This window comes from Carcharodon carcharias, chromosome 20 (assembly GCF_017639515.1).
Source record: "Carcharodon carcharias isolate sCarCar2 chromosome 20, sCarCar2.pri, whole genome shotgun sequence".
In the NCBI taxonomy this organism is placed as follows: Eukaryota; Metazoa; Chordata; class Chondrichthyes; order Lamniformes; family Lamnidae; genus Carcharodon; species Carcharodon carcharias.
In genome coordinates, this window is record NC_054486.1 from 88998232 (window position 1) to 89015511 (window position 17280).

Here is a 17280-nt window from a genome sequence, read left to right on the forward strand (position 1 = left end):
CCGGCAACAAGCCCATTCATCAAAAGTGCAGAACAACTAGTAATTTTAAGAATGTTTTTAAGATCCTGCATAAATGTGAAAGCAAAATTTGAGAAAAGGACCTCTTTATTTTAATGTTTTTAAATATTAAACATACTTATCTAAAGTTTCCACAGCTGAAAAATTGATAAGTATTTGACCATTCTGTTGTCTGTGCTGATATAGACCAGTCACAGTATTTTCCAAAATGTTGCCAATCCTTTCAAAATTATTGTAATGCCTAATTTACAAAAAAAAAATTAAGTTTAAAAATAATGCTTCCACCCGAACACTCTCTAAAGCTTGGTGGGATCTTTCACTCTTCCTATAAACAGTAAGGTTTTTGTTGTTTCCTCATATATCATAAAGATAAAAGGATGGTCCACTTTTATAACAGATGGAAGGGAATAAGGCACCACTGAAGCACCAGTGACAGCTGCAGCTTCTGTTCCTCTCTCATCCACATCGATCACTGCTTTGTGAATAATCTGGAAAATGAACAAAAAATGCAACTAGTCGTTTGCTGCTTACTCCTTCTTGAGCTGCACCAAAATAAGTACATCAGTCACAAGAAAAGCTAGCATGCATGCTCAGTGATCATTCTTGGAGTAAGTTTACCTTGGAAATCTTCAGATGGTGAGATGAAGAGATTCCAGAAAAATTGGCAGCGGTTGTGAAGGGCATTATCATTCCCATCTGTCTCAGCTTCCTTTCCAAGTTATACGACTTGTCCAGTTTAAATTTTGGAAAATGTAATTCTATTTTCCTAGGAAAAAAGAAAATATGACTTACAAAGAATGGAAAGCCAAGGAAAAACGTAATTATAATTTTGTTACTTTTTAATTCTTTTGACATACAATACAACGTGCATAGGTATATTCTACAAGAAGCATGAGGGAAGAATAGATGATCGAGATATAGAGCAAGGCCTTTGCTTATGGATCTTTGTTGTATATAGCTCAAACTAGTGAGGTTAAATTATTTGCCAGTTTGTGACAATTATTTCATAGTAAGCTTAAAAGAGTGATCTACATCATTACAATTTATATATTTAAAGCTTATATATGCAATGAGTAAAATGCACTTCTATTCCAGCAACAGGAGGCCATTCAGCCTCGAGAGTCTGCTCTGCTATTCAATTAAATCATGGCATAGCTGATCCTTAGCTCCATCAGCTACTTTTGCTCCATCCCATACACTGTCTTTTACCCAGTTAATGTGAGAGATGCAAAGCTCAGCACTGAGCAATCACTGTACCATATAGTCACAAAGAAATGGGGTCTGAATACAATCTGCTCAGTTACTGCAAACTCAGTGGTAGATCTTGTCTGCTTTTTAAGAAGCATCTTTCCCTTAATTTATATATACTTATTTTATAGATTCTGGCAGTTGAATCACAATATTAGAGGTTCTGCCACTAACTAGACCAATTAAAACAAGCCGCCTTTTCAATGTCAGGGATTTTGTTAAATAAAGTCATCATGGTTCTAGAGAAAAGAATTTTTGAAGCCAGACATTTGCTGCACTATTTTCAGAATGTGAGGATAATTCTGTGTGAACTCTTACTGAAGTGCTCAGTTAGTAAATGGAAAGTACTTCATTGTCATTATGTCTGCAGATTCAATTCAAGTCTTTAATGGCTCTCTCAAAATATGCTTTAAAATGAAACTATATTTAAAAATCAGTGAAGAAGCATATTGGTTAACAATCACTGCTATGCTATTGAGCAGAAGGATGAAGATTTGTGCCTGACTCAACCATCTGTCAAGTTCCTGATCTCAGCCAAGCTGTTGGGGGCAAGAGCCAGGTGGAGCTGCTGCATTCTTATAGGGCAAAGGGAAAAAGATGATACAATCTGAATCTTTTCTAGCAACTGATCACAAACCAACATTGGTAAAGATATGTGAACATATTTACTTCCAACTTCTCATCTAGGGAGTAGGGTTTGACATGCAGGGAAACTAAAAAAGGTGAATTGCAATAAAATGGAATGATCCATTCTTGCTTGAAGTGATCATTCATTTAAAAACAATGGAACTATGAGGATTTTGCTGGTGAAGTTTATGTTTTACAATTGAATGCCTATATATGATTTTATTTTTAATGTTACTCAGTTGCATTCATGTGATACATTGATCTGACCTGGATTTATTTATATTCTAAACAATCATTAGAAATTAGATTTTTGAAAAAAATCTGATCACCCTATCTTAAGAAGGATTGATTGGCCTTGGAGAGAGTGTAGATTTAGTTGAATAATATCAAGGGTTAAATTACAAACAGAAATTGCACATTATGATTATACTCACTGAAATTTAGAAAATTAAGGGTGATTTGATAGAAGTTTTCAAGATTTTAAGGGCAGCCAATAGGGTAGGTCTATAGAAACTATTTCTGCTGATTGGGGATCTAGGATTAGGGGGCATAACATAAAAATTAGAGTCAGACTTCATCAGGGTAAGGTTAGAAAATGCTTCTATATGCAAAGGATCGTGGAAGTTTGGAAATCTCTTCCGCAAATGGCTATTGATGCTGGGTCAATTGTTAATTTTAAATCTGAGATTGACTTTTAGGTACTAAATGCCCTACTCATGCTCCTATATTCCTAAAATGAGAAATTACGTACCACATTAGCATATTCTCAATAAATTGCCAGTAGCCTAAACTAAGCTCATTTTATGTAATGCTGGCTCATTAGTACCTCTGTTTATAAATGTCTTGATGAGATATTTGTTTCCAATTCTGGATAATGTCATAGAGTTGTTATGATACTGGACCATAAACCCACAGGTCATGAGTTCAAATCTTACTATGGCAAGTTTTGAAATTGAATGGAACAAATTCTGTTAATTTGTGGTCTTCCAGCAGAAAAAAATGACCGTGAAAACTGTTGGATTATTTTTAAAATGCAGGTGTTTCACTAAAGATCTCCTGGGAAGGAAACCTACCAAACCAGCCTGCTCAGGCCCTTTCACGTGACCCAGTAAGCTACTAATTTAACAAAATAATAACTATACGATTGTTTTTACAAATGTGCTCTTGCAAGCATTGCCACAACTCCAGAGCATGGTAAGAAAAGGGCAGTCTACTTCTGAAAATTAACCTACCCACTTTCCTTTATAATAAGTAAACTACGTGCATAATTTCTCATACAAAAACACACAATTAGGGTTTTAGATAAGTCAGTAATTTATCATTGTTACACCCTAAAGATTATAATAACACACTTACATAAAACAAGTACATATCATTTTAATTAAAGCTACATTTAATTTAAATGATGAAATTAAGTTATAGGTAATGATAGTAAAGCTTACGCTTCTGGGCCTACAAAATGGCCTTACCCTTTCATCTGACTCCACATTTATCAAAGAAACTTAAAGGAAAATCAAATTACAATAATGAAAAATGGGTTCTAATTGAGGACAGCAGTTTATTGAAAAAGGTAAATGAACCCTTCCCTCAATCCATCTGCTTTTTCTCGATTATAAACTATAGGATTTTCACATGCTCATTACTGTTTAGTTATAAAACTGGAAGTTGTACTTAGGTTTCAATTCTTTGATCCACTTGGCAATTAATTTTTCTGTTAGCTCATCTTCCAGTTGTAGGTACTGTCCATCCTTTGATAGCAACACCAACATGCTTGCACTTCCTCGGTATGGAATCTTCAGGATTATACAAGAATGAGTCAGGTCATGTGTTAAGAAAAATGTGTCCTCTTTGAACATCATTGGAACTTTGATTCTGGTATATGCATTTACATAGAATGTCCCATCCGTAGTAGCATTTGGATCAAAGGGAGCCATCCATTTCCCTGAAGAAAAATAGGCAATCATTGCTGATCTATAGTTACTCATTATTTGATTTCTCATATTGCAGACAAACATATGTATCTTTGGTTGTGTGACTACTGTTGGATGGAGTATTATGAAGGTGAAGTAGCAAGGGCTTCCATTTTTGTGGTTGTCTTTCCATAACAGTTAATTCTTTTCTCCTTGTCACTCTCTCCCCTCTCTCCCGAACCTACTGTAAGGAATGGTATTAAGCTGAGAAAAAAAAGCATGCACAAATACAAGGAAAAGGAGAAATCCCAAGATGCAAAAAGGGAATATGCACAAAACTAAGAAAACTAAACTAAAAGTAAAATGGTAAGGCAGAACATGGGTCCATTAAAGACAGGTTCAGGTGATACGATACTGGCTGCTAAGGACATGGCAGACCTATTCAGTGAATGCTAGAAACTGGAGGAATAAAGGGATTTGGATGACCAGGTACAGAATCACACAGTGCAGAAGAGGCCCTTCGGCCCTTCGGCCGATTGAGTCTGCACCAACACGTGAGAAACACCTGACCTACCTACCTAATCCCATTTACCAGCACTTGGCCCATAGCCTTGAATGTTATGACGTGGCAAGTGTTCATCCAGGTACTTTTTAAAGGATGTGAGGCAACCCGCCTCCACCACCCTCCCAGGCAGTGCATTCCAGACTGTCACCACTCTCTGGGTAAAAAAGTTTTTCCTCATATCCCCCCTAAACCTCTTACCCCTCACTTTGAACTTATGTCCCCTCGTGACTGACCCTTCAACTAAGGGGAACAGCTGCTCCCTATCCACCCTGTCCTTCCCCCTCATAATCTTGTACACCTCGATCGGGTCGCCCCTCAGTCTTCTCTGCTCCAATGAAAACAACCCAAGTCTATCTCACATCGCTTCATAACTTAAATGTTTCATCCCAGGCAATATCCTGGTGAATCTCTTCTGCACCCCCTCCAGTGCAATCACATCCTTCCTATAATGTGGCGACCAGAACTGCACACAGTACTCCAGCTGTGGCCTCACCAAGGTTCTATATAATTCCAACATGACTTCCCTACTTTTGTAATCTATGCCTCGACTGATAAAGGCAAGTGTCCCATTTGCCTTTTTCACCATCCCACTAACATGCCCCTCCGCCTTCAGAGATCTATGGACAGACACGTCAAGGTCCCTTTGTTCCTCAGAACTTCCTAGTGTCATGCCATTCATTGAATATTTCCTTGTCAAATTACTCCTTCCAAAATGTATCACCTCATACTTTTCAGGGTTAAATTCCATCTGCCGCTTACCTGCCCATTTGACCTTCCCGTCTATATCTTCTTGTAGCCCAATATACTCAACGTCACTATTAACCACCTGGTCAATCTTTGTGTGATCCGCAAACTTACTAATCCTATCCCTCATATAGTCATCTATGTCGTTTATATAAATGACAAATAATAGGGGACCGAGCACAGATCCCTGTGGTATGCCATTGGACACTGGCTTCCAGTCACTAAAGCATCCTTCTGTCATCACCCTCTGTCTCCTACAACTAAACCAATTTTGAGTCCATCTTATCAAATTACCCTATATCCCATGTGTATTTGCCTTCTTTATAAGTCCCCATGTGGGACCTTGTCAAAGGCTTTGCTGAAATCCATATAGACTACATCACTGCACTACCCTCATCTACACACCTGGTCACCTCCCACTGACAAAGCCATGCTGATTATCCCTGATCAAACCCTGCCTCTCCAAGTGGAGATAGATTCTCTCCTTCAGAATTTTCTCCAATAGTTCCCCTACCACTGAGTTGAGACTCACTGGCCTGTAGTTCCCTGGCTTATCTCCACAACCCTCCTTAAATAGCGGAAGCACATTAGCTGTTCTCCAGTCCTCTGGCACCTTCCCCGTGGCCAGAGAGGAATTAAAAATTTGAGTCAGAGCCCCTGCAATCTCCTTCCTTGCCTCCTTCAGTAGTTTGGGACACAAATCATCTGGACCTGGAGGTTTGTCCACTTTTAAGCCTGCCAATACCTCCAATACCTTGTCACTCCCTATATCAATTTGCTCAAGAACCTCACAGTCTCTCTCCCCGAGTTCAATACCTTCATCCTCATTCTCTTGGGTGAAGATGGATGTGACGTATTCATTCAACACTCTAGTGATGTCCTCTGGCTCCATCCCTTGGTCCCTTATGGGCCCTACTCTTTCCCTAGTTATCCTTTTCCCATTGATATACTTATAGAATATCTTGGGATTTTCCCTACTTTTACCAGCCAGAGCTTTCTCATATCCCCTCTTTGCCCTCCTAATTGCTTTCTTAAGCTCCACCTTGCACTTTCTGTACTCTACTAATGCCTCCGCTGATTTGCTTCCCTTGTACCTGCTAAAAGCCTCTCTTTTCCTTCTCACCGTAACCTGAATATCTCTGGTCATCCATGGTTCTCTAGGCTTGTTACTCCTTCCTCTCACCCTAGAGGGAACATGTTGAGCCTGTACCCACCCCCATTTCCTTTTTGAAAGCCCCTCACTGGTCCTCTGTATATTTCCCCACACGTAGCTGTTCCCAGTTTACCTTGGCCAGATCTTGCCTTATTTTACTAAAATGCAATCTCCCCCAGTCCAAAACATTTTTTTGCAACTTGTCTATTTCTTTGTCCATAACAAACTTAAACTGTACCATGTTGTGGTCGCTATCACTATAATGCTCGCACACCACCACCTCAGCCACCTGTCCAGCTTCATTACCCAGAATTAGGTCCAGCACTGCTCCATCCCTTGTTGGACCCTCTACATATTGACCTAAAAAGTTCTCCTATACTCATTTCAAGAAATCCACTCCATCCCTTAACACTATGTCTATCCCAGTTAATGTTGGGAAAGTTGAAGTCGCCTTATATAATTATACTATTGTTATTGTTTTTACACATCTCTGCAAATTGTGCACATATTTGCTCCTCAATTTCCTGCTGACTATCTGGAGGTCTATAATAAACATCTAACAATGTGGCTGTCCCTTTTTTATTCCTAAGCTCTACCCACAAAGCTTCATTCAATGGCCCCTCCGAGATATCATCTCTCCTTCCTGCAGTAACTGACCACTTAACTAATAATGCAATGCCTCCTCCTCTTTTACCCCCTCCCCTGTCTCACCTGAAGTTTCTATATCCTGGAATGTTGAGCTGCCAATCCTGCCCCTCCATTGACCACGTCTCAGTGATGGCTACTATATCACAATTCCACGTGTCAATCCTCACCCTTAACTTATTTGTTTTACCTGTAATACTCCTGGCATTAAAGTAGAGGCCATCCAGCCTTGCCTTACTCCCTTGAAACTTAATGCAGCTGTACTCCCTCTGACTTGATTGTTTTACTGTATTATGATGTGTCCCTATTCTGCTAACGTTCTGTGTCCCCTCCCCCTGCCAAATTAGTTTAAACTCCTCCCAACAGCACAAGCAAACCCGTCTGCAAGGATGTTAGTCCCACTCTGGTTCAGATCTAATCACTAAAAGCTAGTGTACAGGTACAAAAGTAATCAAAAAGATAATGGAATGTTGGCTTTCATTTCAAAGAGATTGGAACATAAAACAAATAGCTATGCTTCAGTTGTTCAGAAATTTGGTCTGTTCACATCTGGAGCATTGTGTTCAGTTTTGGGCAACATACCACAGTAAGAATATTATAATTTTAAAGAGGAATACTGTGCAGATTTATCAAAATGATACTGAGGCTTAATGGTCAAACTGTGAGCATAATTTGCATAAAAATGATTACATTCCTTTGAGGTTAGAAGGCTTAGGGGTGATATAATTGAGGCATTTATATTGATGAAATGATTTGATAGAGCAGTCACAGTGCAGCTATTTCCTCTGGTGAGGGAATCCAGAACAAAGGGGTACAATCATAACATTAAGAGACAGGCTATTCAGGTGTTAAACTTTTTTTTACACAAAGGATAGTGGAATCCTGGAATGGCTCTGGATACTGTGTCAATTGAAATTTTCAAGACTAGAGATTGACCAATTTTTAGGTAAGGTTAACAGGGGATATTAATCAAAGATAGGTGAAAGGAGTTGAGGTACAGATCAGCTATGATCTTACTGCTTGAAAGATTTAACTGTTATGTTTAATTAGGGGACGTACACATTTATACTATATGCTCTAGCTCTAATTTGGCTAAGGAAGTGCCTCTAGTTTCAAACGATTCTCCCATAAAGCTAATCCACAGTTCTTAAAACAGAACACTCAGTCTTACTTTCTTCTGACAACCTACAAGCTTAGTGTCATCTAGCTGCCACCACTTAATTTATTTAATCTTCTATTCATTCCAGCCTTGGTGATGTCTTCACTTTGTGGCTTTAACCTAGGCTTCTCAATTCATAAAAAAGAATGGCACAGTTGCTATTTTATATTAATATTTTGAATGAATTTCATATACTCAATCAAAATCTTACCTTTGAATAAGATGTAATTAGTAAACACAAGTTTGATTTTGCTATCCACGGCATCAAGCAACTTGTTGATTTTTCCATTTGTTCTATTGCTGATATATTGATTAATAACATCTTTGGTATTGGCTGTTTCTTGAAAATTTACAGGAATAATATTCGCCATATAAAAATGAGAAAGATCATCAATGAATGTTGGTTTCAAATCAATGTCATCCTGTACAAACAAAGAACTTCCCTGTGAGATAAGAAGCTCTTTGTTTCTGCTAATGTTGCACTGAAGCCACTGAAACAATGTGTGCAATAGGTACTGGTTGTCAGCATTGACCAAATCTTTTATGTTGAGGCCTTGGAGTATGTCATCACCTGTAGCTTGATTGGCACCAAGGGATATCATGGTTAAGGTTGTGGAGACTGCAATAGGTGAAAGGAACACATTATCTTCATATAGGTTTGCTATTTTCCTGTAGAGGTTAAAACCAAACTCACTATTCTTTTCTGTCAATGCATAAATTGTTTGCATATCAGGGACTGATTCTGGTCGTTCCAATGGTGCAAGCATAATTTCAACATCATGTTGTGAATCTGCACTGAAATTCTGAGGTTGCTGCAGCTTGCTGCTTTGCTGAGTTCCAGATTGCTCTCGGAGCTGCTGTGCTATTGTGGTGAGCATGAATTCACCACATACCAGAAGGATAAGAACTTCCACTTTCATTTTTCGTGTCTTGATGATCACAGAGTTACCTGCAAGTGAAATGCTTGACTGTAGATGAATACTAACATAATACTTGAACCTAACAGTAACATAGTCATGCATATTGTAACAAGTTGTATTCAACAGATGTAGTGCAGTGTTTCATAGAAATATTTTCTCCAGGGAAAAGAAAAAATATATAAAAGAACAAATTTCATACCACCTTAGGTGTGACTGAAAGCTCGGTCCAAAATATGGGTTTTGAGAACATTTTTAATGGTGGAGTGGCATAGGGTGGGGATTTAAAGAGAGTTCTAAGGCTGCTGAAGACTCTGCCACCAGAAGGAGGAACTGCGTGCCCGGGGTTGGAATGCCAAAGGTTGTGGGAGGGTATATAATGTCAGAGAAGGTTGCAGGAATAAGATGGCTAAATATGGAGATATTTGAGAATGAGGATTTTAATACATTAGACAGTAGGGTAAAAGGTAAGTGGAATTTAATGTAGGACAAGATATGGGAAACTGAATTTTGGACAAGTTGTTGAATGAGAGTTGGAGGATGGGAGACCAGTAAGGAGGGCACTGGAATAGTCAAGATTAGAGGTGACAGGAGTGTGGACCTTTCAGCAACAGCAGAGTTGACATAGAAGCAGGAATGGGTAATATTGCAGAGGTGAAGGATGAGGAGAAAAGTAGGCTTTGACATTCATCTGCTTATATTTAGAAAATTAGACTTAAGTGTGAGCAAAATAAAAAACTGATTTTTATTCTCAAGTTAAGCTGAATGAAAACTAACTCAGAAATTCAGCCTAATGGAGAAAAGGGGCATGTAAATCAATATTTTAAATATTCAATAATTTAATTTACTCAGAACCTAATATGGAATGGTAAATATTACAACATTTTTCTTGTATCTGATTACCAGAATGCAACATTGAGCACAGAATCACAGATTTTTAACAATGTAGAAGGAGGCCATTTGGCCTATCGTGTCTGCATCCGCTCTCCGAATGGGCATTTCACCTAGAGCCACTCTGCTGCCTTCTCTCCATGAATCTGCACATTGTTTCTTTTCAAATAACAGTCTAATTCCCCCTTGAATGCCTCCACCACACTCTCAGGCAGTACATTCCAGATCCTAACTACTCGATGCATAAATAAATTTTCTCTCATATCACTTTTGCTCCTTTTGCCAATTACTTTAAACCTGTGCTGTATTGTTCTTGATCCTTTCATAAGTGGGATTGGTTTCTCCCTATCTACTCTGTTGAGACCCCTCATTATTTTTGAGTATCTCTATCAAGTCTCCTCTCAGCCTCCCTTTCTCCAAGGAAAACAATCCCTACTTCTCCCATTTATCTTCATAACTGAAGTCCCTCGTATCTGGAACCATTCTCATTAACCTTTTCTGCTCTCTACAATGCCTTCATATCTTTCCTGAAGCAAAGCACCCAGAACTGGATGCAATATGCCAGCTGAGGCCGAACTAGTGTCTTAAACAAAACAAAAACAGAAATACCTGGAAAAACTCAGCAGGTCTGGCAGCATCGGCGGAGAAGAACAAAGTTGACATTTCGAGGACCCGAAACGTCAACTTTGTTTTTCTCCGCTGATGCTGCCAGACCTGCTGAGTTTTTCCAGGTATTTCTGTTTTTGTTTTGGATTTCCAGCATCTGCAGTTTTTTGTTTTTATCTCTAGTGTCTTATACAAGTTCAACCTCCTTGCTCTTGTCCTCTATGCCCCTAATAATAAAGCCTAGGATACTGTATGTTTTATTAACCACACTCTTAACATGTCCTGCCACCTTCAATGACTTATGTACATTTGCATTCAGTTCCCTCTGCTTCTGCACCCCGTTTAGAGTTCTTTCCTTTATCTTATATTGTCTCTACATGTTCTTCATACTACAATGAATCACTTTACATTTCTCGGCATCGAGCTCCATTTACCACCTGTCCACCCATTCTACCAACTGTGTCATTTTGAAGTTCTATGCTACCCAGGTCACAGTTCACAATGCTTCCAAGTTTCGTATCATTTGCAAATATTGAAATTGTGTCCTTTATGCCAAGGTCTAGGTTATTAATATATATCAGGAAAAGCAAGGGGCCCAACCCTAACCCCTGAGGAACTCCACTACAATTCTTCCTCCAGCCTGGGAAATATCCATTAACCACTACTCACAGTTTCCTGTCACTCAGCCAATGTCGTATTGCTCACAAGTCTGTTGTGCGGCACTGTATCGAACGTCTCCTGGAAGTCCATGTACACCACATAAATAGCATTGTCCTCATCAACCCTCTCTTTTAGCTCTTCAAAAAACTCAAGCAAGTTAGTTAAATATGATTTTCCCTTAAGAATCCATGCTAGCTTTACTTCATTAACCCGCATTTGTCCATGTGACTATTAATTTTGTCCAAAATTATCGTTTCTAGAAGTTTCCCCACCATCGGAGTTAAACTGACTGGTCTGTCATTGCTTGGCTTATCTTTACACCCTTTTTTGAACAAGGATATAATGTTTGTAATTCCCCAGTCTTCTGACGCCACCCTTGAGTCTAAGGAAAACTGAAAAATTATGACCAGTGCCTTTGCAATTTCCACTCTCACTTCCCTCAGTATGCTTGGGTGCATCTCATCCGGTCCTGGGGCTTTATCACATTTAAGTATAAACAGCCTATCCAATACCTTCTTCTCATCAATTTTAAACCCTTCTAGTGTCTGAATTACCTCCTCTTTCACCATGACCTTGGTAGCATCTTCTCCCTTGATAAAGACAGATGCTAAGTATTAATTTAATACCCCAGCTATGCTCCCTGCCTCCATGCATAAATCCCCTTTTTGGTTCCTAATCAGTCCCACTCCTTTTTACCACTATTTTACTATTTATATGCCTATAGAAAACTTTGGGATTTCCTTTTATGATAGCTACCAGCCTCTTTTCATACTTGCTCTTTGCTTCTCTTATTTGCCTTTTCACTTCCCCTCTGAACCTTCTATATTCAGCCTGGTTTTCGATTGTATTTTCTACCTGACATCTATCATAAGCATACTTTTTCTTTCTCATCTTAATTTATACCTCTTTTGTCATCCATGAAGCCCTGGATTTGTTTGCCCTACCTTTCCCTTTCGAGGTAATATACCTTGACTGTGCCTGAATTATCTCTGTTTTGAAGGTAACCCATTGTTCAGCTACTGTTTGTCCTGCCAACCTTGGACTCTGATGAAGAGTCATTCGGACTCAAAACGTTAACTGTATTCCTCTCTGCAGATGCTGTCAGACCTGCTGAGTTTTTCCAGGTATTTTTGTTTTTGTTTTGGATTTCCAGCATCCGCAGTTTTTTGCTTTTATCCAGTTTATTTGGCCCAGATCCATTCTTACCCCATTGAAGTTGGCTTTCGCCCAGTTAATTATTTTTACTCTGGATTGTTCTTTGCCCTTTTCCAAAGCTGAAATCTTATGGATACAACGATCGCTGTCCCCTAAATGTTCTGCTACTGACACTTGATCCAACTGGCCCACCTCATTCCCAAGAATCAGGTCTAGAAGTGCCTCCTTTCTCACTGGACTGGAAATATACTGCTGTAAAAAATTGTTCTGAACGCATTCTAGAAACTCTTGTCTCTTTGTCCACTTTACACTACTACTATCCCAGTCTATGGGCGGAATTTTCCATTCTGGAAGTGCAGTGGCAGGCAGGAAGGTTGACGTGATTCCCGCTGGGCAGGGGGTTGGATTTATCAGCTCATTAATTATGCATCAATGAGGAGCTCGTGGAGTCCCATGGTGAGGCAGGCAGGGATTTGTCCTCTCTGCTGTTAGCTCATGGGGTCGAAGGCCCTGGCACCATATTTAAACAGCACTCGGCATCCACACAGACGTTCAGTCACTGCAGGACAGATGAGGTGTAAGATTTTGCTTCACCATGCACCCAAACATACAATCCCTTGGCTCCAGGGTTCAGTGAAGCCTGACTGGGGATTCTCCTCCAGGCTGTCCAGGAAAAGCGGCAGGCCCTCGTTTCAAGGGATGGAAACAGGAGGTCGTCCCACCTGACCATGCTGGCTTGAGGGGAGGTCACCAAGAAGGTCAGTGTCCATGGCCAACAGAAAAGGACAGCCCTGCAGTAGAGGAAAAGGATGAACGATCTGATACGCTCCACCAGGGTAAGTGAAACCTCTACTCACTTCAAACTCCCACTCTCATAAGGGCATCAGGTAGTCTAAGAGTCTACAGGGATGTCACACAGTACCATCAGCTGGGACATCAGCACTACATGTCTGCCAGCCACTTTAAACTCATGTAAGATCCTGCACAAACAGCATCTTAATCCCTTACTGAGAAGATCTCAGGAGACACAACAGGCATGCATGCTTCTGAAGACTCTTTTATCCATAGTGCTCATACTCAATCCATTTGCCTTTATGCAGGACAAGATCTCCCACAACCAATGGGAGAGATTGAAGACCGGAGTACACTCTCCTCCCACAAGAGGTGTGTGGCAGAGCTCACTGAAGAGGGCAGAGATCATTCTTGCTTGGTAGGCGAGATTGGCCTCCACCAATGAGCCAGTGAAAGTCCATTCAGTATACATTGACAACATGGGGACAATGACTGTGAGTGACCTATTATGTTGGAGCCTGTCCAGTCTATCACTAATTATCTCTTCTCCAGCTACCAGCAGGAGAAGGTGGAGAAAGACCACCAGCAAGCGCCCCAGACCCAGCCCCCAGAGCACCTCAGATGAGGAGGCAGAGGAACTATCTGAGGATGACCCGTCACTGCGTTCACCTGAATCCTCCACCAGCACAGACACACATACCTCAGTGGGTCCTTGTTCTAGAGCAGGCTCGAGTTCACAAACTGGTGATCAGGTCTCTGACATGGGTCCACAGCAGGTAGAGACAGCAGCAGCCGAAGCCCCTGACACTTGGAGGGCTGCAGGCCACTGTTGAGTCTGAGTTCGAGTCCGATGATCAGCCACTGCAATCAGCCCTAAGAGAAATGCTGGAGATGCCCAAGGGCAGGTGGGGAACTTCAGACAGAGTTGTCAGAGGCCATCACCAGACTGGAACAAAGGATGGAAGAGTCCATCCATGGTCTGTTTGATGTCATCAAAGTCTCCATGAGAAGGTTGGCGGTGCCTTGGAGAGCCAGGTCCAGCAGAATGCACAGTTTCTGCCAGATATGTGCTTGGACTTGCACTCCATTGCTCTAGCCATGTGTGCATTCCAGCCGTGGCTAGGCGAGAGGGGGCCAGAGCACCTTGTCCTCCCCCCAAGTGCTCCTTCTTCTCAAAGAGTCAGGGACTGTACCTCAGGCACTCAAAGGGAGGAGGAGCACCAGCCATAAACTCTGGGTGCGTCCACCCAGGACACTCCAAGGGTGTCCAGCCTCTTCAAATCCCCTCAGCCTGTGACCCCATCAGCTCAAGCAGCTCAAGCCAAGGAGGGTGCATCTTCCCTAAAGGAGGAGACCCTGAGTAGGCCAGTGCCCTCCAGGCCTCGGGCCACGAGAGGAAGCATACCAAAGTCATCTCAGACAACAGGGCGTAGCAGTCAGCAGGCTGTCTCCTCCTCTGCTGTGGATGTCAGGGCTGCAGTTAGATGTAACGACAGAGTTGGAAAAATTAACTGGTTTTGAATGCACAATGGTGGCATGGGCGTTCATTCACTGTATATAATCTGCACTATTGCAAGTGTGTTTCACACTTTTCCCTCTCCATGTCTCAGGTATTGAATTGCTAATCAAGGACTTGTGTTCATTCAAGGGTACAAAATGAACCCATCCAATTATCTGTCATCTTGTCCATCAGTTCCATTAAGTCTCATTTGATTTCTACACAGTGAATTGCCTTTAGTTCCACATCAGCAGCATGAGTTAAGGCACATCCTATATGAAAATGATAGCTGGACAATGTGCATGTAGTTGTTGCATCTCATTATTATTATTTTATGACATTATTTGACCTCATGAAAACTGTTCATCAAGGTTAGTGATTATCCTGATGTTGTCACACTGCAGTCTGTCAGTTGTGGAAGTTACAAGTATTTGTTGCAACCAAAGTTAGAAACTTTTCACCAAAGTGCACATTGCAATAGCATTTATTTTAGAACTGTGAGTTCTAGGGAAAAGTAATATTCATCATCTAGCAGCATAGCCTTTCATTCCTCGCTGCAGCATATTTCCAACTTCGCATTTCAGGCTGAACATTATCCATTTATTAGTTCCCACTCTCTCGATGCAGGACTCTGAATGATGTAAGTTGGTTCCACTTGGTGGCATTAGAAATGTCTGCTAGATGTGAATGAGATTGTGATGTCAGAGGTGTGTGCTCATCCTGATGAAGCCGACTACTCACCTGTGAGGATCTTACTCTGCTCCTGAATAGCTGCCTAGTGGTGCTTTATAGAATCCTCCTGTAAAGGCACAGTACACAGATCGATATGGAATTCATTGCATGACTGTGCACTCGTTGACTTAGGGTACATGGAAAGGATTGACCTTTGTGATTTGGACAATGTGAAGTGATGTAATGCTATGAAAATTATGTTTTGGCACACCTGAGTGATCAGCAGGATCTATGAAGGGAAGAAGTTGTCAATATTGCTGTGTCAATATTGACTGGGCCTCGTCTCTCTCAAATGCCAAGGCAAAGCAGGACGGAGACTTGACAAGTTTCTGACAAATGCAGGGTAATGAGTATTTGTAAGTAATCAAATGATGCTCCTGCTGAACCACTCTCTGTGAGGATAATGCTAGTATAACTTGCAATTTTGAGTGCCTGCTGTTGAGTAATAGGTCACTGCATCCTAATGTCCAATAACATCTTGGGGCTCAGTATCGAGATGAAGCCTTGGCATTATTCATGCATGAGAGCTGGCATTTCGAGAGATAGCACTGTCCGATGTAGCTTCTTCTTGAGACAGTCAAACACTAACCATTGATGAATGTTTTTTGTCTTAGAGCCACCTTGCTAAGCTGCTGCCACACTGGCATGAGTACATCCATGTGTGCAATAGTGTTTCAGTCCCTTGAAGAATGCCATGGCCAGTGACCTGTTGCCGCCATATTTGAAAGGACTGTACTATGTGTAGTTGCTTAAAAAGGTGCGCTAGTGGTGTGCTTATCACATCGCAAAATGGCCACATGTTCCCGAGACGACTGCGACTTTCAAATTCCAGCATTAGGATTGAAGGTGACTTATGCTTCCTCATTGATCACTGTGAGATTGATGCCCTTTTGTGATCATGTTGAAGATGACAATGAGGGTTTTGTTGTGTTCCCTGCATTGAGGCATGAAGAGAACTTCAATCATGAAAACTTGCCTTTACCTTATTCCTCTTGAAACCTTGTAGCTGTGAAGTTGTCATGGGCACATTTGCCATGTCGTGCCAGTGCATTGGCATTCTCATGTGGCTTGTCCGAATCCTCGACCCCTTCAGATTCATCACCTTCTAAGTCCTCCTTGTGCGAGGAGACATCTAGCTCCTCCATGTCTCCCTGTGGCAACACATCCCCCCTTTGCAGCACTAGGTTGTGCAGGGTGCAGTGAACAATGATGATGCTGGCATTCTCTGCAGTGAGTATTGAGGAGCCCCACCTGACTGGTCCAAACACCTGAAAAGCATCTTTAAAAGGCCAATAGTCTGCTCTATCAAGGATCTTGTGGCTGAATGTGCAGCAATTTTTTTCTCCTCAGAAGCACTAATTAGCCCATTTCTTCTGATGGTACCCCTTATTACCAAGGAGCCAACCATCCAAGCGCTGAGCTCCCTCAAATATCTCTGGCACCTAAGAGTGGCTCAAAATGTACTCCCTGGGTACCTAGAGCAAACATACTGGATCGGCTTTCTGTGATCACAAATGTGCTAGCTGTCCAGAGAGTGAAATCCTCTTCTATTAATGATCTCACAAGCTGCTGCCAGGGAGCTCTGAAGGCCACATGCGTGCAGTCAATGGGATCCTGCACTTGCAGAAGGCCTGAGATCACAGTGAGCCCAACAGCTCTGGCAGACTGGCTTGCTTCATCCATGCGGAACTGCATGTAATGGTGAGCTTTACTGAAAAGGGCAACTGTCACCTCCCTTATGCATTTGTGTGTTGTAGGTTGCGTGATTCTGCAGAGGTTCCCAGTGGAGCCCTCAAAGGATCTGCAGGCAAAAACGTTCAGTGCGGCGGTAACCTACAAAGTAACCAGCATTGGGTGCCCTCTCAGTCCGTGCAGCGGGAATTCTTCACAGAGAATGTGGCAAATATGAACTGCCATATCCCTAGACATGCAAAGGTGCCTGCGGCACTGTACTTTGCTA

The 17280-nt window shown here is 41.4% G+C and overlaps 1 protein-coding gene across 1 annotated transcript; it reads right to left on the reverse strand.

Annotated features, from left to right (window-relative positions):
• Positions 1-314: 314 nt before the first annotated feature.
• LOC121292361 (protein Z-dependent protease inhibitor-like) lies at positions 315-16465 on the reverse strand. The gene is made up of 5 exons (XM_041214212.1): positions 16320-16465; positions 8281-9068; positions 3565-3835; positions 637-784; positions 315-506 (listed from the first exon to the last, which is right to left on the reverse strand). Exons 1-5 carry the CDS (start codon positions 16463-16465, stop codon positions 315-317), a joined length of 1545 nt encoding a protein of 514 aa, XP_041070146.1.
• Between the last annotated feature and the right edge of the window lie 815 nt (positions 16466-17280).